The 24,954-nt window shown below is 40.0% G+C and overlaps 1 protein-coding gene across 5 annotated transcripts in view; it reads right to left on the bottom strand.

The window, feature by feature from the left end:
* Positions 1-13,789: 13,789 nt before the first annotated feature.
* COL13A1 (collagen type XIII alpha 1 chain) overlaps positions 13,790-24,954 on the bottom strand; it is a 165,061-nt gene continuing 153,896 nt past the window's right edge. For 4 of the 5 annotated variants that reach the window (XM_034775203.1, XM_034775199.1, XM_034775202.1 and 1 more), the window contains 3 exons: positions 24,525-24,611; positions 16,761-16,799; positions 13,790-13,976 (listed from right to left, as the gene is read on the bottom strand). In XM_034775203.1, coding sequence (XP_034631094.1) covers positions 13,878-13,976; positions 16,761-16,799; positions 24,525-24,611 — 225 coding nt within the window. In that variant the 3' untranslated portion in view covers positions 13,790-13,877. Of the gene's footprint in view, positions 14,264-16,760; positions 16,800-24,524; positions 24,612-24,954 lie in introns of all 5 variants that reach the window. The other variant, XM_034775200.1, reaches the window with a different exon arrangement.

The following is a 24,954-nucleotide window of genomic DNA, read 5'->3' as shown; positions in this document are numbered from 1 at the left end:
TATAAGGACATATTATGAGTTAGTCAGGTTAGATTCACCTAGCTGCATTAGAGCTCATTCCACTAGAGCTTGGCCTCTGCGGCCCATTTAAAGAATGTCACTATACCTGAAATTTGTAGGGCAGTTATGTGGCACTTTACAAGACACTATTCTTTAATAGAGGCTTCCAGACTGGGTGCCTGTTTTGGTAGGGCTGTCCTGCAGTCATTGTTTAAGTAGGGCTCCTTGTACCTGCCTCCAAGCAAATAGACAACTGCACAGTAGAGTGGAATCCACGTGGACAATCACTTGAAGAAAAGAGAATGGTCACTTACCCTGCAGTAACTGTGGTTCTGTGAGATGTGCTCACACGGATTCCATGACCCACCTTCCTTCTCTGTTACTACAGAGTTCTACCCTGCTGGGGTTCTGTATTGATAAAGGAACTTGGGGACAGTTGGGCCCCTTTGCCCTTTATACCGTCAGATATGGGGGACAAGAGGACAGTTAGGGCACAAGTGTGGCCAAAAGAACCGGATCTTGCATGCACAGGGAACATGTGTACCAAGAGTGGAATTCGTGTGGATAACACATCTCAAAGAACCACAGTTACTGTAGGGTAAGTAACTGGTCTTTATTTTACCTATTTGTTTTTAATGAAGTTGAAATTAAAATGGTCCTGTAAGAGGGCGTTATAGATCTTCTGTGGAGCCATGCAGGTATTGGAACCCTGTTGAGAGATACTAATCAAGTCCTGCTGATTCACTAGGGTATGTGTGGTTTGTTAAACTCCATCCTGGATATAACAGAGTTGGGAGTTGTCCTCTGGACAGAGGAATGTAGGGTCTGGAGCAGAGAAGTCAGAAGGGCGGAATCCTAGGAACATCCAAAGGGAGACAAGATTTATTTGTTAAAGCCAGAGCCCAGGAAAAGGTGAGTTTTGACTCTGGACAATGTGTACTGCCTTTGTTTTGGAGCAGAATGGGAACATGATTTATGGCTTTTTGTTTTTTTTACTTGCTATTTCTGCACCAGCTTCCCCAATTATATAAGCACAACTTGGGCAAGTGTTAGTTACCTGAACTTCTGTGGATGAGACAGAAGTAGACAATCATGTGATTTATTTATTTGTTTCTTGCAAAATGGTTTATTTTAAAAAATTTCTTGGATTGTTGAATTTTAATTTTTTTTAAAAAACTTAGTTATTTACAATATAGAGAGCATTTCCCACAATCTCATAACATTTGTAAGGCATGCCAGTGAAATTTGGGTCCTTAGCTACTTGAAAGTCCTTCTAAACAACATATAATAATTACATAATTTAAAAAGTAATTACAAAGAAAAACTTGTCCCAAAATTGAAACAAGACATGTAAATGGTTTTATGATTTATTAGTTAGATCAGCTGCTGTTTACAAATGATACGAAAAAATATAAGTAAACATTTACTTTACAAAAGGAAAAAGGAAAGTATTTACAACATATGTAGCAAACAGAAATAGTACAGGAATACATACAGCACACTAATTGAAATGGAAATCCTCACTGCTGCTCTGACACTGAGGAGTAAAGTTTCAGCATGATGCATGGGAATTAATTGGACTTTTCCAGTTATGAAGTCATAGTCATGGCTCCATATTTAAGGCTGAGACCAACAATCCATTCTAAGTCCTGTTTTTGACACTTTGTACTGAAAATTTTCAGAAAAATCTCCTTTGTCCTAGAAATTCTCGTATTTATTCTTAAAATTAAGTGAAATGGCTAAGCCATTTATAATAATAATAATAATATGTAGCTCTTATATAGTGCTTTTCATTCATAGCTCTCATAGCATCTTACAAGGAGGTAAGTACCATTATCCCCACTTCATGGATGGAAGTCCTTTGACTAAATTTTTATTCCCCCATACATGCTGAATATTTAAACCTTTAGTCTCTAATTTTTACTATACATCATATAGTAGATATGGCACTGGATTGTGACTCTGGGTTCTTTTCCTGACTAGGTTACTGACTCTGTTAAATGTGAATTGGTAAAAAACGTATCTATTTATTAAAAAACAAACAAACCCTGTCTTACATATCGATACTTAAATATACTGGGAGATTTTAAAAATACAATATTTCAAATTCCATGGCCAAGGTCAACTCCTAGAGATGTAGTTCAGGGTCTACTCCTTCAAAATGTCATCTGTACCAGTCTAGAAAGCCCTCTTAAAAATGTTCAGACTGGCATAATAATAATTCTGAATAATGTTCTGAATCATTGAGATTAAAAGCAAAACATAAATCAGTGCTCTTACATCATCAAGAAGAAAAACAAAGGCTTGATTTGGCTGAAAAAACATATAATAAGGTAGTAAAGGATATAGAAAAAAATAAACTTTTGCTCTCCTCCTACTAGCTATTATTTAAGTAAAGAATCTGTATTAAAGCTTAGACATTTCTAGCTATCTGAACTAATTCAAAAGGAGCGAAAATCACCTCTCTAAGTCATCATAATTATAATAAAGATTATTATTAATAAAAAGTATATTACAGCACTTACAATGCCAGTGTATTCCAACATCTAACATACAAGCTGAAAACTTCAGCGTACCAAATGTAAAAAGTATATAAAGATTTAAATGTCTTAGAAATCAATTGATGTCTACAAGAAATGTGTAGAAACAATGCCCCATCACAACATATCCATAATTCATCATTTTAATACAGGTACATTTAAATATTGTACATTCTATTAAAAAAAAGGTGAAACATCTCTTGTAAGAGTCAAGAAAACTAGATATATAACAACAAATTGCTTCAATAAATAATTCTCCTGCACAGATTAATTCCATAATTAACATTTGACTGACATTAGTGGGTTGAAAAGGAAATCACTGGCTTTTAACTGCAAGAGACCCAAATTAGATGAATTTGGAGCCCAAAAGATGTAGAAATAATAAACTGCAGCAATGTAAATGATGTGACTATAATTTATACTACTGAAAAATATAATGATATTTTTTCTATTGCTTCTGGGACTGTAAAGACTAAAGTATGTCATTAGGTGGATGAGACCTTAAAAACCAAGGCCCTGTCCGTTCTGCATGGGCATTAAAGATTCCATGTCAGGTGGAACTTCCCCATTTTTCTTGGCCAAAATATCCCCCCCTTACACTATTGTGCAGAGTCTGGTCTACCCATTGCCAATTTGGGGGTTTATCCTGCACCATTGAAGTCAATGAGAATTTTGCTGGGTTGGGCCACTGGTTCCTATTCTCCATCACAGAGGTGGCTGCATGATTTCTTTGTCTATAGGACAAAGATCTGTCTTAACTCACCCTGTTTAAACATGGCAATTTAAATTCAAAGTAAATGGTGGGACAAGATGAAATAACATCCTATTTGGCTAGACAAATGGGAAGGATGACAGAAAGAATCTGTCGTTCTGTAACACATGTTAATGAGGGCTCAATCCTGCAAGGTGTTGAGCACTCTGGGGCACTTTGGCTCCAGTCCATAGTTATCTTTAAGCATGTGCTTAGTTCTTTGATGGAATGGGGCCAGAATGCTCAGCACCTTGAAGGATTGAGCTCCAAATGTTTCTCAAATTTTCATCTTCATTGATTTAGCATTGCTACATACTAATTCCAAAGGTACATAATATTATGGCATGGATGTACTCCAAAAGGAGTCAAATGTGACTGAGAGACCAGGGGCGAAATTCTCACGCCCACTCCAGCACCTTTACACAGGATAAACTGGCCAGAGTGGCATAAAAGAGCTCTAAAAGCCCTGCAGTCTTCTGAGGACCCTCTCACCAGCCTTGGCATAGGGGTATGCCGGGGTCGGGCTGACGCAGGAGGGGGGGTGGCTGTAGAGCTACAAGCTGGGCAAAAGGGTGCAAAGGTGGCCGAAAATCACCATAACCACTCTCCCCACATGCCTCAAGTTCTGTGATGCACCTGTTAGACATGAAGCACAGACTCTTACCCTGTTATCAGTGACTGGGATAGCAGAAGTACATTCTATTTGTGGTCTCAGGATCATTGTCATAGTAAGACTAGTATCAGAGGGGAGCCGTGTTAGTCTGGATCTGTAAAAAGCAACTTTTTATAGTAAGACTAGACACTTGTCCCATACTGAATATGGCAATAGATAGTCTAGCAATTGCAGTAAGGGCTATGGATTTTAAGTAAAAATGTGCTTTGTTTTGAAAGTCTCATCACATGAGAAGGATACATTGCTCGGTTATTGCTCTGTCCATTATGTGTTACAGCAGGGAAAACATGAGCATTTGCAGGAGAGTGGAGGGGAGGATTTATTGAAGCAGTTGTTGAGATGTTACTGTGAGAAAACAATGGAATTATCACAAAATGGAATTCCACACTCCCCAGCATGCCCCAAGCCAGGGACACTGTATTTGCACACAGAGCCATGCAAAAGAAAGGAAAAATCCAATATAATTTCTAGAAGTTTCACCACCAAGTCGTCACACATACCACCACCATCTGACCTACTGAAATCTCAAAATGACATAAATTAAAAAATACAATGATCTGTGGTGAAAGAACTTTTCAAATGACATTTTAAATGATTCTAAGCAAGTCTGTTTCACAAAGAACCAAATTTGTACAATTATTTAATTGTGACCAACAACAATAAAAATCATAAACTAGTTGTAAAACTAAACTGGTCTTTGTTTTCTAGTATTTTAAACACTAAATAAAAATAACCTATAAAAACTGTACCATCTTTATTGATGTTTTGGTTTGATACTTTCATCAGATCAAAATATCTGATTATAGAGAGGTAAAGGTTGGAAAACAATGTAGCAGAAAGGATAAGGTAATAAGGGGGGGAAATAAAACAAGGAACAAGATGTTGCAAGAAAAGATGATATGAAAGATGAAATGGAAAGAAAGAAGCAAAGAAAGAAAATCATGAGAGACAAACAGAATGAAACAGTAAAGGACATTATAGGAAAATGATTCAGAGAACAAAGAAATAGAAAAGAGACAGAGTCCCCGATCCAGCAAAGCATGTAACCATGTGTTTGACTTTAAACATGTGAGTAGACCCACTGGATTAAAGTTAAGCATCAATTTATGTGCTTTGCTTTATTGGGGCCAGGGAGAACAAAGGGAGAAAACAGGATAATTTTAGAAGGTGACTACCAACATCCTACTGTTTTCAAGTCATAACTGAAAATTTGTTTCTTTTTAATCAGCATTTCAGATATTTCTAATGAGTCTGAGATTCCATAGAACACTAGCAAAAATAACACAGAGAAACTTTCAAGACCACCTTCTTTAAGATAGACCACCTGGTATGAGAGGAGACCACTTTTTGTCATCTGGTCCCTAATATATTCTTGTTTTTATTTTTGAAAATGTAAATACAGTGTTTTAGAGAGACCATTTGTATGAGAGGTCACTGTTACCTGGTCCCCATGGGTGGCCTGTGTGGATATATTTCTTTGCACTGAAAATTAACATGTCAGTAAAAAGCACCAGTTTGCTAATGAACTGGGGAAAAACAGGGCAAAACGTCCTTAGGAACTTTGGGGTGGGGAGTATTTATAATCCTTATATTCCAAAGTCCCACGGAAAGAACTCCTAAAAGAAATCACAATGAAATAAAAAAAGAGCAAATGTATTGCCATAATAATATTAATAACAGAAAGAAAAGTGATATTAACATTATCAAACTATAAATATAACTTTTTTCATTAAAAAACAAAAGGCACACCGCCTGCAGTTCTGGTCAGGTTCTTACACCCCAAAAAGTAAAAACTACAAATAAAAGAAATTAACCCCTTCATTAACCTGAAGATATTTCTCTCCTTTGCTAATACATTTATTGTATAATCTGTGTGACTGATATACTTCTTAAAGAAATTTTGCATCACATATTCTTTAAATGAAGATATTTCCTGTCCCCTTCATCCTTGAATTATTTTGGAAGTAGACTTTCTCTGAAAAGGTTCTGTATAAGGATGAGAAGAGGTGGATACTGTATAAGGTCTCATAGTCAATATGACCTATCATCTGTTTAAAACGTTTGCTGCCTGATAAAGGCTCTTCATCAGGGTGGGTTTAATGCACTGGGAGTGCCTAGAGGCAAATTAGGATAATCATAACTGTGCCTTTCCTGTGGGTATTCCAGTATTCCATACAATTTCCCCTACAATGACAAACTTTGACAGGTTTGTGTTTTCATTCGTTATTTCAGGGCCTGCTCTCTGTTCAGGCTAATATTGCCATACTTGGTACATCCCTGTTTATGAAGCTATCCTGATACATAGCAGTTAGAGTTAGGACTAAAGCGGGAAGAGTCTTCTTCTGCCCTTCAAATTACAAGTAAGTCTTCTGTATTCCCCTTGTTGAAAAAGCACTGGAACGTTGCTTTCAAAATATCTTGGATCATTTAGTACAGGGGTTCTCAAACTGGGGGTTGAGACCCCTCAAGGGGTCACAAGGTCATTACATGAGGGGGTTGCGAGCTGTCAGTGTCCACCCCAAACCCCGCTTGCCCCCAGCATTTATAATGGTGTTAAATATATTAAACAATGTATTTAATTTCTTAAGGGGATCGCATTCAGAGGCTTGTGATGTGAAAGGGGTTGCCAGTAAAAAAGTTGAGACCCACTGATTTAGAAAGTCTCAGCAACTCCAAAATGCTGTGCTGCCATGTTTGTAAAAATAGTGCCACTAGATCATTGGTTATGGAACTCTGAAGTGGGCTTTTTAACACTAATCATGATTCTTAAACCTGTGTAATGGGATCATTAATTTTCCTGGTGAGTTACCGTCAACCACATCTCTCAACTTCAGATCTTAGCAGTCAATCACAAGCTTGTTCATGGAGATAGATGATAACAAAAGGTGCATTTTAGCTGAAAAGCAGTTAGTAAAACACTGATAAAAAACAAATAAACCCCAAAGTAGGCATGGTAGTGCCAGCTGAAGTGAGAGATGCTTGATATGGGTATATATAAAAGTATCTTATTTCTGGGATTTATTCTGATAAAAAATAAATCACATTGGATTTGATTTCTGAAGATAAGCCCTCCTAGCTGAACTACAACATGAATTGCTAACCCATTAGCCAAATCAGCCTGATTTCTCTAGTGATTAAAATAATGTAATGCATTTAGCAAAGCACTTAAGAACATGCTTAACTTTAAGCATATGAGTAATCCCATTGACTTTAATTGGACTACTCATATGTAAGTGCTTTACTGAATTGGGGCATTAGTGCACTCAATGCAATAGTTGTACTTATTTTATAAATTGTAGCTGCATTGTTTTATTGCAGGAACTCTATAGTAGAGATACTCAATACAAATATATATGATTAGAGTTTCTTTCACTCTCAGTAATAGGAATAAAATAGGGGATGCCGTATTTGTGTGTTACATGTTGTGAGGCAGTTGAGGTTCCGGTGTTGTACACTCAGAATTTCATATGAAGGGGGAAATGTACTATGTAACATTTAACTTCTTGCCTAATCTTTTCTTCCCTCTAGTAAATCTGTGTAAAGCCCCTTAATATCTTGTAACTGTTAGAAATTACACCACTGTGATCCTTCCTTTCAATCTTGGAATACTTCTGTTGGAATGTACCCACAGAAAAGTTTACTTAAGCACTTTATCAAGACATCAGAAACATTTCTGGAGATCTAAAGACATCATTAACATTATTTTGTTCTGGTGTGTAGTGCCAACTAATAAATACTTCCAATTTGTATCATGAAAGACTGAAATTGAATGGAACTCCAGTATCCAAAGCAACTGCTTAATGAAAACAGACTTTCATCAAACAGCAGAATTTTTGTCTATTATGCCAGGATATAATATGACTACAATCTGGATAGAAGTTTTGTTTGTGTATGTGCAAAAAATTCATTCATGTATAGCTTGTGGGGAGAATAAAAGGTTATGAAAGGATTAAAGATGGAATCATCAAAGGGAATAGATGGAAGTTTGTCATCTTGTAACCAGGAAAGGTAGCAAAGCTTTTACCATGTCCTCTTGGAGCTGCTCTCCAAAATGAATATACAAGTTTTTCTTTAAAGAGATGATTATTCAAGAGAGAGAGTTTCCTTCTTGTACTGAGAGAGTCCCACAGAATTATTGTCTTTATCTATGTTACACTTACTTTAAATATTGGCTGCTGGAAAACAAACCTAATTCTTCATGCGAAGAGTCTGATGACAAAAATAGAATTTGGGAAAATGACCAAAAAAAAAAATAATGTAATTTTCTAGCTCTGCTGCTGGCCTCTGGAAGGAGGGGACAAAAAAAACAAAGCAAAAACTGTTGGTATGCCCATCTCCAGTAGCCACACCACGCATGTTGGTCAAGGACAATACTCTGGTGTGCGTGACTGAAGAATTCCTTCAAACTCCTGGATGGTAATTTGCAAACATCTTCAGCAAATCTTCAGGAAGGATGTTCTTCTCCTTTCATTGTCGCAGTCATCCCCCAACCTTGTCTCACTTTTTGGCTATCAACCAAGGAGTTTGACCCTTAAAATGGTAGACAAATGATTTAATATGAAAATGGCCTATCAAAGGTAATACCTAATACTAGCACTGCTTTTTATTGCTCTAGGTTTTAGTAGAAATAGACCAAAATCTGAACCTGGAATCCAAACCTTCCAATTTCAAGGTGGTTCAAATTTGATTCCACTGATGACAAAATGCCTCTATGATCTGAGTTCTAGTTCTAATCCAAAACTGTAAGGGTCTGGAATCTTGTGAGAATAGCTGTTCAACCAAAATTTTAGACTAAAATGGTGGAAATATCATATACTTGATATCTCATGCAGCACTAATAAAGCAGGACTAGATCGTGGCTGGCCCTGTGTTGGTGCACAAGGAGGGGAAGGAGGGCACAGGAAGTGGACCACAATACCAGTTTCTGCAATTCCTGAATGCAAAAGCAGCAGGAGTGTTCGTGCTGCCAGCAATGTGAAGTACTCTGAACAGAGTTAGGCCATGCTCTGTGCCCTCCCATCAGCTGCTAGCCACCCAAGAGGAAGGAGGCCTAGGAACTGAGAGAAGGCATGTTCAGGAACTTCCAGTAGTGAAGTGTGGCCCTTTGAATCTTCCCCTCATCACCAGCATAGCTTTATTTTGTGAAGCCACAATAGAATTTTTAAGTTTCTGTTGACTGGCCAAAATTTTTCTAGGGTAACCAAAGGAGCAAATTCAATATTTTTACCTTCGCAGAAGTCAATTCCCCTTTTTACTTTGTGAATTGCCTGCTATCTAGGTATCATTGCCTCCTCCTCTTGAAAAGAACACTCACTTCTCACACTCTCAGATTTGTGTATACCTTGTAACACTCTTCTACTTTGCTTCTTTGTTGTTAACTCTGTCAGATTCTCAGGGACAGATTTTCAAAGGTGTTATGGTTCCTTAAAGAACCTAAGCGAGTTAGGTGCCAAACTCCCTTAAAATAAGTATTTAGTATTTAAGAGCCAAGTTTTCTTTTAAACTGAAGTCTACAGATCCCCTTTGCCTTGAAGTATTTGCTATTTTTCAGGTAAGGATAAAAATAAAACTAATTTGTAAAGTCGGTGGAATCTACTCAGAGCAAAACCAGGCCCGGTCTGCACTACAGAATTACTTTGGTATAAATACATTGCTCAGGGGTGTGAAAAATCCCCACCCCGAGCAAAGTAGTTATACCAACCTAAGCACCAATGTAGACAGCGTTGTGTCACCGGAAGAGCTTCTGTTGGCATAGAGTGTCTTCACTAAAGCACTACAGCGGTGCAGTTGCATTGGTGCAGCTGCACCAAAGAAGCATTTTAAGCGTAGACCTGCCCTCAGTCTTGAAAAATACATGCTTTTAGATTTAAAATGCTTGGGCCTGAACCTAAGCTTTCAGAGGGTGATTATGTGTTGCAGGGGGAATGTTGTGGGGAAGAAGTAACATTGGACTATACCAGGGAGTAGAGGACTGAACTAAGGAGTTCCTGATATGGAAGAGGAGCACACCAAGTTAATTTCCACCTGGGCAGGGAAGGAAGGTTAAAGGTGGTGCAGATCAGTAGAAAAAACAGAAACCCCAAACCGGTCTCTGCATAGGGCTAGAGGCGTTACTAAACATAATCTTTTTTATTTATTTTTTATTTAGGGGGAGACTAATTGTTACTATTGGAAAATAATTATTTTGGGGGACCCCTTCAGTGCATGGGACCTGGATGTGCTGATCTCTTTGATATTTTACCCCATCACTGCCACTGAAGATGGGTGCGGGTGAAACTGCAACACAAAAACTGCAGTGACATTTTTAAAATGTGCAGTGACTTCTTTAGGAAACCACAGAGGGAATATTAAACAAACCTGAAAGGCCTAAGATCTCATATCCAGACTCAGTAATTCACAGCCTAGTGATATCTTGGAAATTATTTAGAGAACAGGCCAACCCAAAGCTCTGAATGGAATTGTTGGAAGAAAAGCTGAACAAAGAAATGGGGAGAGGAGCATGAGCTGACAGTTGCTGGGTGTGTGTACTTGCACATTGCTGACTAAAAGGAAGTGGGTTCGAGCTGCAGCAATTGGTCTTTGATTCGCCCTTCATTTACCCTGGTGTGAAGCAGTAACAACTCTACTGAAGCCACTGGAGTTACACTGGTGCAATAAAGGAGTAAGTGACAGGAACATCAAGCCCATGTTGTCTATTGCTCCCAAAACCTCTCTCTTTTTTCTGTAGGGTTGCCAGGTGTCCAGTTTTCGACCAGAACACCCAGTCAAAAAGGGACCCTGGCGGCTTCAGTCAGCACTGCTGATCAGGCTGTTAAAAGTCCGGTCAGTGGCGCAGCGGGGCTAAGGCAGGCTCCCTGCCTGCCATGGCTCTGCACAGCTCCCAGAAGCAGCAGCATGTTCCCCCTCCGGCTCCTATGCATGGGGCAGTCAGGGGGCTCCGCACGATGCTCCCGCCCCAAACCCCAGCTCTGCAGCTCCTATTGGTGGGGAACTACGGCCAATAGGAGCTGAGGGGGTGGTGCCTGCGGATGGGGCAGCACCTGCGGATGGGGCTTCCTCCGCATAGGATCCGGAGGGGGGACATGCTGCTGCTTCCAGGAGCTTCTTGAGGTAAGCGCCGCTTGGAGCCTGCACCCCTGACCTCCTGCCCCGGCCCTGATCCCCCTCCCACCCTCCAAACTCCTCGATCCCAGCCCGGAGCACCCTCCTGCAACCCAAACCTCTCATTCCCAGCCCCGCCCCAGAGCCTGCACCCCCAGCCGGAGCCCTCACCCCCTTCCACACCCCAACCCCCTGCCTCAGCATGGAGCCCCCTCCTGCACCTCAACCCCTGAGCCAGCCCGGTGAAAATGACCTAGTGAATGAAGGCGGGGAAAGTGAGCAACAGGGAGAGAGGGGATGGAGTGAACGGGGGGCTGGGCCTTGGAGAAGGGGTAGGGCGGGGGTGGGGCCTCAGAGGAGTGGCAGGGCAGGCCAAGGGTGTTTTGGTTTTGTGCGAGTAGAAAGTTGGCAACCCTATTTTACTGTCATGATTTAGCGGCTTCCAAGAGCTCTGGCAATTTCATTTCAAGGTCCCTGATGCCTCAGACAATGGTTTCCTTCCCCATAAATTTATCAGCTGAAAAACAGCCTGAGAAATAATAAACAAACATCATACTCCTCTGAGCGCATGAATTAACTTTCAGTTGCCATGTAAAACAATGTTACCGTTGTAAGTTTTGTTTTCTTTTAGATAAAAAAAAAATCTTGCCGTGACAAATTCATGCCATGCAACAAAGAACACCACATTCAGAAAACAGGAAAGGGACAGACAAAAAGCAGACAGTTGTGAATTTTCTTAGGAGTTTGTCAATGCCAGCTGTTTAAGTACAGCCACCATTTTTAGAAAGGGTTGGACTGATTCATCTTGGTTGTTTCTTGGTACAAGGTTAGCAAAGGAATTCCTCTCTAACGCCGTAACAACCCCACAAGGACTTAGTAACAGGGTTACTATTAGGACAGGGTTTTATTTTGACTTTTGTACTGGCTGACTTTTTTGTGTCTGATCCAATTATAAGACTAGAATTGGGTAGTATCAGTTCGTGTTCAGATAACTGCTGCCCGTGCCAGCCACACTCCACAACCTTGTAACAGGTAGCTGGATTTGATATCAATGTTTTTATGAAAAAATAGTGCTATACAGTTGTTAGTTCTCATGCTATATCGTTTCAAATAAAGTGTCTTAACCCAGGGCAATGGCAGTTCTGTTTATATTGTAGCAACAAAGAGGAATCTGTTGGCTAAGATAACAAATTGGGAGTCCTCTGGATATGATACGTACTGTATACCGGGGCTTTTTTAACTTGCAGTTTCTCAAACCAGGTGTTCACCCTCCTTATACTGCATAGATAAGGGATTCTTTTTATGTAAGACTGATACATACAGTACTGCAGGTACTTTGGAGGGAATATATAGCAAAATTGTGAGAGACCTGCAGTATTGCATTAAGCAGCTTGATTTCAGTGCCTCTGTTTAGTTCAATTGATGGAGTACACTTTGTTCATCTCCACTGTGATTTTTTTGACACTATTAGCTTCCCTTCTATCCCCCAATTGCAAACTTTATTCCTAGTGTTTCACCTTTCAGACCTGGGCTACAAAAGGTGCACAAGTTTTAGGAATTACACATCATCCCTTTCGTTCCAATACATAACACACACAGTGGGCAAAATTCAACCAAGGCATAAATGGATTTATTTTAGTGAGAACTGCACTTATGTCATGACTGAATTCGGTCCGTTGTGTACAATGTGAAATGCACAAGCACGAATGGAGTTTCTATGTTATTAGAATCACAATTTGGCTTGTGCATAATTATATCAAATTGAGATTTATGATTTAGCAATCTCTTTCAAGTGGTCTTTATATATGGAGGTCAGTTGCTACACTAGTGTGGCACCCATTGTGTTCTTTTACTGCTTCTGTAACATACACTGTGATGTTCTCTTTGACCTACTAACATAGTGTTATCTGAGTGGGCACCTTGGAATTGAGACATTAATATAGGTAAGTCAAGAAGAGTATTTAAGATGTGCATATGCAAATTACGATTATTTTCTTCTGCAAATGTGCATGAAACCCTATGATTGACACTAAATGTCCGGTGGCACCTTAAAGACTAACAGATTTATTTGGGCATAAGCTTTCGTGGGTAAAAAACCTCACTTCTTCAGATGCATCCAAAGAAGTGAGGTTTTTTAACCACGAAAGCTTATGCCCAAATAAATCTGTTAGTCTTTAAGGTGCCACCGGACTCCTTGTTGTTTTTGTGGATACAGACTAACACAGCTACCCCCTGATACTTGACACTAAATGTGTATTTGTATGTACAGTAAGTATTCATTTAGGTCTCTTTTCATCAAGGCATTCAAGCGGCTACTTAATGTTAAGAATATGCATAGTCCCATTGACTTTAAGGGGACTATTTGTGCTTAAAATTAGACAGGTACTTGAGTATCTTGCTGAACTGGTGCCATAATCACAAATGCTAGTGGCTAACTGGTAATGTGAGACATACCATCTTAACTAGTTACAAGAGTTTAAGACTTATGTTTGTCTTATGTTTTATGTTTGTTTGTAAGATTTATGTTTATGACTTATGTTTGTAAGATTCTTATGTTTGTACATGTTTTGCTGCCTAAACATCCTCACTGATGAATGGGCACCTTTGTTAAAATAGCACCAGTAGTGTCCTCTAGTGGTGGTTTGGTTGCACTAGGATATGGCAAACTGAGTAAGAAAGCCCTTATGCTCTAAACTGATGTAATAAATAGAAGATAGAAGTCCATCATTTTAATAGCACTGCTGGCTGCCCCAGGCTTTCCCCAGCAACACCATAGTTTATTCACAAAAAGGTAACATTGTCATATTTCATTTTAATAATAAAATCCATAACACTTCAAATATTCTTTAATTCTCCCGATTTGGCAAGGGAAATGACCTTCAGATCTATATAGGGCAGTTCCTTTTGGCACCTGAATGCAATAATTTATTAAGTTCCAATACTTATCAAGTGTGCACAAATATCATGCAAATATTATAGCTGGACTCCACAACAATATAAGCATAATATAGACACAGAATTATATAAAGGATTGACAAACAGAAAAAGGGCAATTTAGTATTTTCTGTACAAAATATATGTAGCTTTTGATAATTTGTAAAATGTATAACTTCTTGGCATTTCAGAAAAGAACATTGTATAAAAATAAATATTCTATGTACAAAACACACACAGGCCAGTCCATGGTTAGAACCATCACTGCAAAAGAAAACATAAACCTGTGTTAGTTTCACAATTCAAACAGCTGCAAGGATTTCTTAATGGAGGGAAACACAGCTGGGGGGACCTTGTTATCTGAGCATGCTCCAGAACACACAGCAGTTGAGGAAGCAATCAAGAACCTCAGGAATGACCATTTTCATTTGTCTGGTTGGGAAGGAGGGGGTACAATGTTGGATGACTCTCCACCCTCCTCAGCCCCACCATACCTATTGAAATTGCTGTTTGTGGAGCTGCTTTCTGCACTAATGTAAACAACAGGTAATACTAATAATAATGACCCAGAACCTGAAGAGTGGCACTGATGGATGCATAAGCCTGAAATGGCTATAGGGCATCAAGAACTCCTATGCAGCTGAACTGCAGAAAATGAAGGGAAAAGAAGGGACCTGAATAGGTTTCTATGCTGTCTTTCTTTAAAGAAAACATGTTATTACAAGGTTTGTGTAAGTGCATGTCTGAGAGTCGATCATTGATTGGAATCTTCAGGTCAGGGGGCCCCTATATTTCCATCTGATATTTCCATTTCGAAGATGTAAATTTCTTCTTACATAGCTGTCAGCCTGCTTGGGGGAGAGGGGGTCATACCTATTCCTCTTGGACATCAGATGCATTGCATGGTCTCAGTGCCTCCTTTGATGTCCTCCTCAAGGACTTGGTTGGGGGGAGTATCCCTGGGATGGAGTAGGTTTTGGGCAGCCTTGTAAGGGCTCTGAGTTGCCTCAGGTCGTGTGTCCTTTCAGAATTAGCACAAACTGTCATGACTGCAAAGCTCAGGCAGACCATAGAGTTTGAGCGCTTTCCATCCTGGATACACTCGGGCCAGGATTTGGCATAGTAATTCTCTTTTTCACTTAAACAGCAACCTTTATCCAAAGAGCTCAAAGCACTTTACAAATCAGTTAATTAATTGATCTTCAAAGTGCCCTGTGAGGTAGATAATACACCCCTTTTTTTCATGAACACACTGAAGTTAAGACCTAAATGATCAGAAAAGGACTTAGAATCCTTCAATTGTGGATGTCTTAATTTAGAAACCAAGGACCTAAATTTTAGTGGTGCTGAACACCTACAATTGCAAGTGAAATGCATGAGAGTTGCAGGTGCTCAGCAACACTGAAAAATCAGGCCTGAGATGTCTAAAGTTGGGCACCCAAAGTTAGAGGCAGGTTTTGAATATTAGGTCCCATGTGACTTGTCCAAGGCTACAGAGTATTTCAGTTGAACATCGATCCATAGATTCCAAGGCTAGAAGGGACATTGTGATCATTTGGTCTGACCTCCTGTATAGCACAGGCCATAGAACTTCCCCAACATAATTCCTAGAGCAGATCCTTGAGAAAAACATCCCATCGTGATTTAAAAAGTTTCAGTGATGGAGAATCCACCAAACCCCCTGGTAAATTGTACCAATGTTTAATTACTCTCACCGTTTAAAATGTATGCCTTGTTTCCAGTCTGAATTTGTCTAGCTTCAACTTCCAGCCACTGAATCATGTTACACCTTATACAGCCAGGACTAAAACCCGAAATTCCCAGTCAATATTATAAACAGCATTAGAGCTGATCACAGCACTAGAGCTTGAATTATCATTATATCTTTAGATTGGAATTTCCAAAGGGGACTAAGGGAGTTAAGTACCCAATTCCTACTGAAAGTCAATGGGAGTTATATGCCTGACTCCTTTAGGCTCTCTGAAAATCCCAGCTGTACTGTTCCCTTCAGAGCTTTTAAAACCTCCTCAGTTGTAAAACATAAAGTACTGTATGCTAATTATAACCCAGGCAGAAGGTTATTGGAAGGAAATTTGGAGCTTTAGTTTATTTGTCTTGTTTTTTATCTTAGCATGCTGGATTGGCTGTAATAACAATTTAAAACAACAACCCAACCACATATAAGAGATTTCTGTTTCAATTTACACCAGTAACTCCAGATTAACTCAGTTTAAGTCTACTAGATCTGCAGGTGTTTAGAACCTCTGAAAATCAGATCAATTACCTTTATTTGGGTGCCTAACATGGATTCAGGTGCTTAATATTAGGCACTCCGCTTTGAAAATGTTGGCTTTTTATGTGCCTCAGTTTCCCCCAAATGGGGATAACAGTGCTTACCCATCTTTGCAAAGTACTTTGAGATCTATGGATAAAAGGATTATTTACTAATAATATATTGATATGTAGGAATATAACACAGCTAATGAGTTTTGATTCTGTGCAACTAAAAGATATTTTTTAAGCCTGGAATATTCAGGGTTGCCAATAGAATTCCATCATTTTTAACCTATTTTATTTGTGTATTATTGGATAAATCAAATGGACAGTTTTGGTCCTTGCTTGCCATGAGCATTGGCACTGAAAATCCACTGCATGCTTTACACATCTGTTTTGTTATTAGAAAGACTCACAGAAAAGCATCTGCAAAATGCATCAACACCTTTAATTCAGCACAGTCATAGAAGTTCCAAGATTATTTTACCTTATTCCAGCAGCCCTGAACTGGCAAGCCATCTTCCCCCTACAACAAAGAAGGAAACAAACACAGTTTAGGATCAGGAGACAAAGCCAAACGGAAGGAAGGAAAGGGTTAACTAATATAGCTGCAACAAACATTTTAAGTCTGAGTTGGGCTGAGATGAATGTCCTAATATATATAATTTCCCCCCTTCTGTTTTGGGTGACCCATTTTTCTGTCTGAAAGACCTGGTTAGGGTTCAATCCGAAACCAGAGATTCAAGAGGGAAATTTGTCTGTGTTGTGCAGGGAACACACACAGGCTTCCTGTTGATGGGTATTAGGCTGCAGGGTTATGAATATATGCTCTAGTTCTGCTCAGAAAATGTGTTTGGCCCTGTTTTCCTTGAAGAGGGAAACATAAAAGCTGCAATTCAGGAGTAAAACGTATCAGGATGTTGGCAGTGGGAGACATGAACTGGCTGGTTATGTTGTCATGCGTGATTCCATGTCATAATTTGTAGGTGACGTGCCATTCCTGACAACATACAGCAAAGCGGATCACAAACGCTGCACTAACATCTGGACTTGCAGGAACGTCTAGAAAATATTTTCATTTCATTTATCTGGGCTGGCTTTAGCATTGAGTGAATAATGGTCACTTTGTCCACTTGAGCAAATTTCATTGGGAGTTACGCTTTCTTATGTCTTGGCTGTATGGTCCTTATTTCTAAATGTCAAGAAATCCCTTGTGTCAAATCTGCTGAGACATCAGAAATCTCTGTGTTGCACTGCTTGACACTTCTATTCTATTTGTAGATATTCTTCAATAGCAAGAAAGGAGATACAAATAGGGGCACTGGCAAACCCTATACAGCATATAGGGCACAAAGAAAAAGGTGTGGCAGTTGCAGATTTGTTAGAACACCAATTCAGGATATGATTTGGTACTTTAAACAATTTTGAAGATTCTAGAATGCAAGGTGTTCATAGTGGGGACTGCCTCTTTATCCGTGTTTGGGCATACTAGGGTGGGATGTTTGGGCACTATCATAATATAAATTTTATTAACTATAATAACAGGACAGATACAGTAACTCCTCACTTACAGTCATCCTGGTTAACGTTGTTACGTTGCTGATCAATTAGGGAACATGCTCGTTTAAAGTTTGTGCAATGCTCCCTTCTAACGTCGTTTGGCAGCTGCCTGCTTTGCCCACTGTTTGCAGGAAGTCCTGTCAGGGTGTCCCTCTCCCCCCCTGCTCCTGCACCTGCACCCCGCTTACCCCATCTTCCATAGAGCAGGGGACACACACAACAGGGCTCAGGATGGAGGGAGCTTGCTGGCAGCAGCTGCAGTCTCAGCAAGCTGATCTAATTAACAAGGCAGTGTACTTAAGAATAGGGTCAGCATACTTAAAGGGGAAATGCGCATCTCTCTCTCTCTCACACGGTGTCTCCCCTCCCTCCATTCCTGCTGCTTTGTAGAGTGTGAGAGTTAACCATTGAGGGCTCAGCCAATTGCTAGTTCATCATTTAGCAGTAAGGCATTCCATGGGAAATATCCCACCCTCTGACTCCTCCACCTCAACCAAGCTTCACAATCATCATGACTGTGTAGCAGTATTAAATTGTTTGTTTAAAACTTATACTGTGTCTATTATATATATATACACACACATATATATATAATACACACATACACACACATATATATACATACACTGGTGAAAAAAATTTCCCTGGAACCTACCTAACCCCCTCATTTACATTAATGCTTATGGGGAAATTGGATTCGCTTAATATCGTTTCACTTAAAGTCGCATTTTTCAGGAACATAACTACAATGTTAAGTGAGGAGTTACTGTACAGATAATCTTGGCCCAATTGGCCCATTTTTAAAGTGTTTTCACTCCCCACAAAAAGCACAGCGTAGTGTGGGATTGAGGCATTTTCAGTGCCGGTTTGAAATGGATGCAAAGTGTTTTTTCTGGTGCGGCTGGCTAATCCCTTAGTGTTGGGGTGAAGCCCAGAATCAATGCCATCCAGATGGAGGCTCTGAGAATATATTAAAAGAAATTACTGCCTCCATTTTGCTCAATTTCTATAGTGGTGGCATGGGACACTGATTTGGGAGAATGGATTATAAAACTGATTTCACCCTGCTTTGAAAGCTTATTTCACTGTCACAACAGGAACTTAACTGTTTAATAATGAAGCAAAATATTTCATATCTAAATGCAAAAGTTTGTTTTTAATGTTAACTATAACATCTATAAATCTGATTGAAAATGTATTTGGTCTTTGACATCAGGCTCCCTTACTTCTGCTGTCACTTTTCATCAAGATGGCTGCTGCCATGCTCAACCTAATTAAAATCCTAATTATTTTAAATGCTTACTACCAGGTGGTAGTTAGAGCCCTGGACTGAGGAAAATGGGTGTACTTTTCTTTAAAAGGGCTGTTTTCCACTATCTTTCTTTCTTACCTACCCCTAATCCTGGGTACAACCAGGACCAATTCAACCCCTGGGATAACCTAGAGCAGCCTCAGGTACTCTTAATTGTGCTGGCTGGCAATAGCTTACTTGGGGCCATTATGTTTGTAGGGATTGCTGGAATGCAGACCGCTCCAGTCACATTCCTTCTGCCCCAACATGTTCCTACACTGAGAGAGTCTGGGAGGTGGAGTAGTAGAGTTGGCTTCACACCAGATAAGGATTCCTCTACCATGAAGGAATCTTTAGCTGCCCCTTTAAGACAGCTTTACAATCCCTTTGTGGCATCCTGAATAGCTGGCCAAATAGGCATTTTGCCTCAACAAAATGGATGGGATTAGGCCTGTATTCTCACATGGCCCAAACCTTCAAGCCTTTCTTGTGCAAAATTCCTTTTGAAGTTGGCAGGATCCTGCACTAAAGGATTGCAGGATCAGACATCCCTATATAGGTTTAGAGCGTTTTTATTTTGAAAAAGTTTTGTATCCTGTAAACATTTGGATATTGAAAGTAAACAAACAGGGTGACCTTTGTCTTGGTAACTGGTAGATTAATTTTCGTGAATTGTTATCGTTAATTCTACTCAGATCAGCACTAACCAGCCTTGTTAAACAGGCAATAGAGGATGGTGGGGAGATATTACTGGGATAATAAACAGGTAAACAGTCTAACCTAACAAATTAGGCCATTGATAGTTAGACAGTTCAATCAAATCCTTATAGAAGATGCCTACAACTGCTCTAACAGTTCAAGCTATTGGGTCATATACACTCCTGATGTAACTCTACTGCAGTCAGTGAAATTATACAAAGGATGAATTGGACCCATTTTCTTCAATCAAATTAGTTTATTCTTAGCTTCTTAACTATTGTAGGAGACGTTTCCACAGCTTACCATCTCATTTTTAAAAAAGAAAAGAAAAAACAAAGAGAAGAAAATGAACAAGGTTATAATGAGAGAGAAACTAGTTAACTGAAGTACATGGATAAGCAGCTTTGATGGATCAAATATCACTGGGTGATGACAGAAAGTCCTTTTCTCTTAATGTAGCCTCCCAGCAGTGCTCCCTCCCCCAGGCTGCAGGACTGTGGAAATAAATGATTATGGATCCTTTACTGGGGAAGAAGTGCATTCCCATTGGTAGGCTGGTGGTGGGGGGGGGAATGAATTGTGTAGTGGATTGCAGGAGGAAATGGAAAGTTAGGTGTGTAAAGGAACAGGAGGCTGGAGAGTTATGGTTTAGGGATCAAAGGAAGAACAGGGTCACAAGGAAGTGTTTGTTGCAGGCTAGTTTGCAGAGGGAGGAAGGTGGGACATGCTTATTAGTAATGAGTCATTAGATTCCCATATTTCAGATTTGCATTAGTTCAGACTCCATACATTTGTGCAGATCCTGCATGGAAGTAAGTTGTGTCAACAGAATGCCAGGCAGAAGTAAGTGTTAACAGTTTTGGGTCAACAAACATGCTTATTTAATGTCTCAAACAGGCTTGGATGCCAGAATACTGTATATTGTTGGCATTTTCATTTCACCAGATTTCCTGGCGTGTCTCCCATAACAAAAATAGTCATGAATTAGACATACATTATGCTGCTGCCCTGCAGTGCAATTTGCAGTTGGAAGGAGTAGTGCCAGAGAAGATAAACTAGTCTTCCAGGGTAGTGGAAGAATCCTTTTATTTAGAGATGCTCTCAGAGTGTTTTATACAATTTAGGAATGTTCAGTATAGAAGTGACTAGCAGTTGCAGGAGGTGAACTAGTTGACTGAACAGTTCTTTTGCATTTTAAGCTTCTGAGATCACATGTGTGAAAGAGGGCAGAATTTGTTTATTTACCCAGTATTCACAGAATAGGAGTTTCCATTAAAATCTTTACAGTTTGGTCTTTGAAGATGGCTATTATTACAGAAGTATTCAATTATTCACTATGCAAAGAAAATTGAAGTGCAAACTGCAGGGAATACTTGGAGTGACAGTAACATTAGCTACTTGCAAAGGCAAAATTGTAAAGATTTTAATGGCAACCACTGTATTTATCTACTCAGGAAAAACTCAGTTCAGATGCAGCAACTGTTTCTCAGTAAAGTCCACCCCCCCCCCCCTTTTTTTAAACATAATTTTCCATTGGTTTGTCTATGGTCCAAGAAGGTCAAATGAGCTGATTATGGTCATATCTTTTGCAAATGTGGTTGTGCATGTGTAACACCGAGTAGGACTTGGCGCTAACATTCTTGGGGTATTTCTAGCCTGCAACTAAAGGTGTGACTGAAGCATATGTAGCTGTGCTAGCTTTGGTCTAGCTAGCTTGAATAACAGCAGTAAAGCCAAGGCAACACAGGCTAGTTGCTCAGATCCATACCCTGGCTCCCAGGTGGGCTTGCACAACCCATGCTGTCACAGCTGTTCCCAGACTTGTCAAATTAGAAATGGAAACTAGGAGGATCATGAGTTTTAATCCACTGACTGTCCTTTAGTAAATCCTTAGACCTTACAGACTCTCAGTAGCTCTGCTTGAACTAGCAGGATAAAAATAGCAGTGTGGACATTGTGGCACAGGCAGTTGCTTGGGTGGCTTGGACTTAGGTGGCTAGCCTGAGCTGCCACCTGTGTGTCCACACTGCTGTTTTCAGCACACGAGCTCAGTTGGTGCTATTGTAACCCACACACCTCCTGGGTGTGGTGTTCTGTCCCATCTAGTGGCACTGAGACCACTTAGAGAGAGAGATCAATGAGTCTGCTTAACAGGCAGTTGGCTTTTAGCTCATGTGGTAGAGGCTCCTGCACTAAACTCCAGAGGTCCCTGGTTCAATCCCGCCTGCTGACAACTGGGTCGGTTGACATTACACTATCATAAGCCCTACCCATGCTCCCAGACATACCCTAAGGAACAGATACTGCATTAGAGCTGAGGTGTGTTTTTTTTTTTGTTTTTTTTTTGAGTAAATGAATAAACTGATGCTTTTTAGTGTGCTGGCAAGAACAGCTTTGTCATATTTGGGTTAGATACAGTATTTAGGAAGGGGCATTAAAATGATAATATCCCTTTAACAGCCAAGTAAGATGGATGTCAGGAAATGTACTAGGCAGCCTTCAAGTCAAGAGTAACCTTCTCTGAGACACTAAAGAACAACAGAAAGGAGAAATGTTGGGCCTGCTGCCAGAGCTGAGGCCAGAAGAGGAGTTTGAGCTGGCACTCCCTTATCACAAGAGAGAAGGAGCTGCTGGCACGGGATTCTCCATGAAGGCCCTTCAGTTCTGAAAGATTCTTCCATTAGAGCCCAAATTTGTTTACATTCTGAATGCACTGCAAAATCCATAATTTCCCCCCAGACATTTATGTTGCTCATGAGCGACTGAAAGATGACTTAGGTGAGGTCTTTTGTTAAGTCATGACATAAGAGTGGAGTGCTTCAGTCTTTTCGGGACACTCTTATAATTAGAAATTAGTTACTGGAAACTTGATGACTTGAAATACTGTACTGGTATGTTTCTCAGGGATTGTTCGAGAGTTATGTCTGCATTCTGATAGGTTGTTTTGAAATGTGGGAGGTGCATAGGCGGTGTGGAGGAGAGTCAGACTTTACTTTCAAGTATTTACACTTGGCCAGCAGAGTTAATGGAGGATTTAAGCATTTCAAATGATCAAATAGAGAGTTGAGGTATTGGAGGGTCAGCTTTCGAAGCGTTGGTCCAACAGGGGTTCTGAAGGAAATCTTACAGGAAGAAATGAAGCAGTTATGAACAATACTCTGTTAATACTCTGTAATGTGGTAGAACATCCAGACTACTGCTTCATTTCTTCCCACACTACAAAGGGATGGCTGTAGCAGCTGTGACTCATTGCAAAGGGTGTTATGGGTCATGTTGTGAAGCAAGCCATGTGAGGGGAGGTAGGATGGAGATTGGTAAGGATGGCACCACTGCTGTAGTTTTACAATTCATGCTACTATTTGGAAGTATCATAAAATAACAATCAAGAACGAAAAGCAAACAGAAGCATGCAGGAAAGGGAAGGTAACACCATACCAATGGGCAAGGGGCATCCAGCCCGTCCAGCCCAGGTAACCCCGGCTCACCCTTCTCGCCTTTAAAACCTCGGAGTCCCTGTTCATGAAATCAACCACTGTAATTATTCCAGTCAATGCCATCCCCTCCATGCCATGGGAGGAGAGGCCCAGTCTCGCACTGGTATAATCAAAGGGCACTCAAGCTACATACCCAGTACATAAATAATCAGTGTTTGAATCTCTAGTACATAACCGGTAGGAAAGGTTGCCATGCCGGTTCTATATTCTGTGTGAGTCTGAAGATGCTTTTCTGATTTTGTTAAATCTGGGAGGATTCTATTGGTTGGGGGAGAGTGGGAAGAGGATCTCTGTTTTTAGAAATCCTCTTCAGTTGCTGTCCCCACTTTGAAACAAAAGAGAATAACTTCTGTGCAGGATCCGTCTGGGCATATACACTGCACTTATTACTGTGGTACACAAGTGACTCTTCAGCTTGAGCAAATAATATACCTGGGGGGTGAACTATAAAGATCAATGATAACATTTTAGACACACAGAGCTTCCTTAATAGCTAGGGTATGATCGATATATATAAAATAATCCTTGCTGCCATATATCATTATGTTTTTCCATTAGTATTTTAGAAAATAATTTGGATAATTCTTGCTACTTTTTAAATGTAAAGAGGCTTCCAATGAAGTGAGATAACGTCATGTTGAATGGCATGGCCATCTTGATCATTTTTTGTACCTCCCATCAGATTTCGCACCAATTTGTTTTCCCACTGGGTATCCTAACCTGGGTGCCCTGTGTCATTATCAAGGAGTGACTCCCTTACAAACACATCAGATGGACACTGCTCAGAGGCAAAAAAGAAGGCATTTTAGATTTCATCGCTGCTTAAGGGTGATGATATTAAACATTGCCAAAGAACAGCAACCCGCAAGTGAGGGCATGGGAGTTCCAAGGTTCTCCTTTCATAGTAAAACCCCTTTGCTCTCAGCCTCCTGCCATTTCACCCATTCCTTTTTGAGCTCCTGAAAAGAAAGGGCCAAAGCCAAAGTCACTCTATAGCCCAATTGCTCTTTAAGGGTCTGTTCCTGCTTCACACTGAAGAAAACAGCTTTGCCATAGACTTCAGTTGGATCAGCGCAGGACCTTATTTAAGCAGTGTGACTTTTGTGATAGCAGGGTGCTCTTTATGTCCATCATTTACTTTAAGTTTTCCTTCTTTCTTCCTCATTGACAAATCTTAAAATAAAACATTTTATAAAACAGAACATACCAATGGACAGGGTGCATCTAATCCAGGCGCTCCTTGGTCTCCCTTATCCCCTTTAGGCCCTCTAGAGCCTTTCTTGCCCCTCTCCCCCTGTAAATAATAGTTTAGTCCAAGAAAAAAATACACAAAAGCTTTAGGATCATCCATTTCAAATAAATGTCAGAGATAGTTAAAAAAATAGATAAATAAACGTCTAGAAAAATATTGTAAAAAAGGAAATTCCTTCAGTTAAGTTGCTCTTATAGGAAAGCCTTTTGTGGATTTATTGATATTTTTTATTTGCATGTATTGCACTTCAGCAATTGTCCTGATAAGGATTCTGACCCCACTGTTGCATTAAATGAACTGTCACCCCCTGAACTTTGTAGATGGGATGGCACTGGGGACTCCTCCAGCCAGGAGAGTGACACCTAATACCACTCCGCAGACTGGC

Source organism: Trachemys scripta, chromosome 7, assembly GCF_013100865.1.
Source record: "Trachemys scripta elegans isolate TJP31775 chromosome 7, CAS_Tse_1.0, whole genome shotgun sequence".
Taxonomy (NCBI): Eukaryota; Metazoa; Chordata; order Testudines; family Emydidae; genus Trachemys; species Trachemys scripta.
The sequence above is the reverse complement of the archived record's forward strand: the minus strand, read 5'-3'. Positions and strand labels throughout refer to the sequence as shown.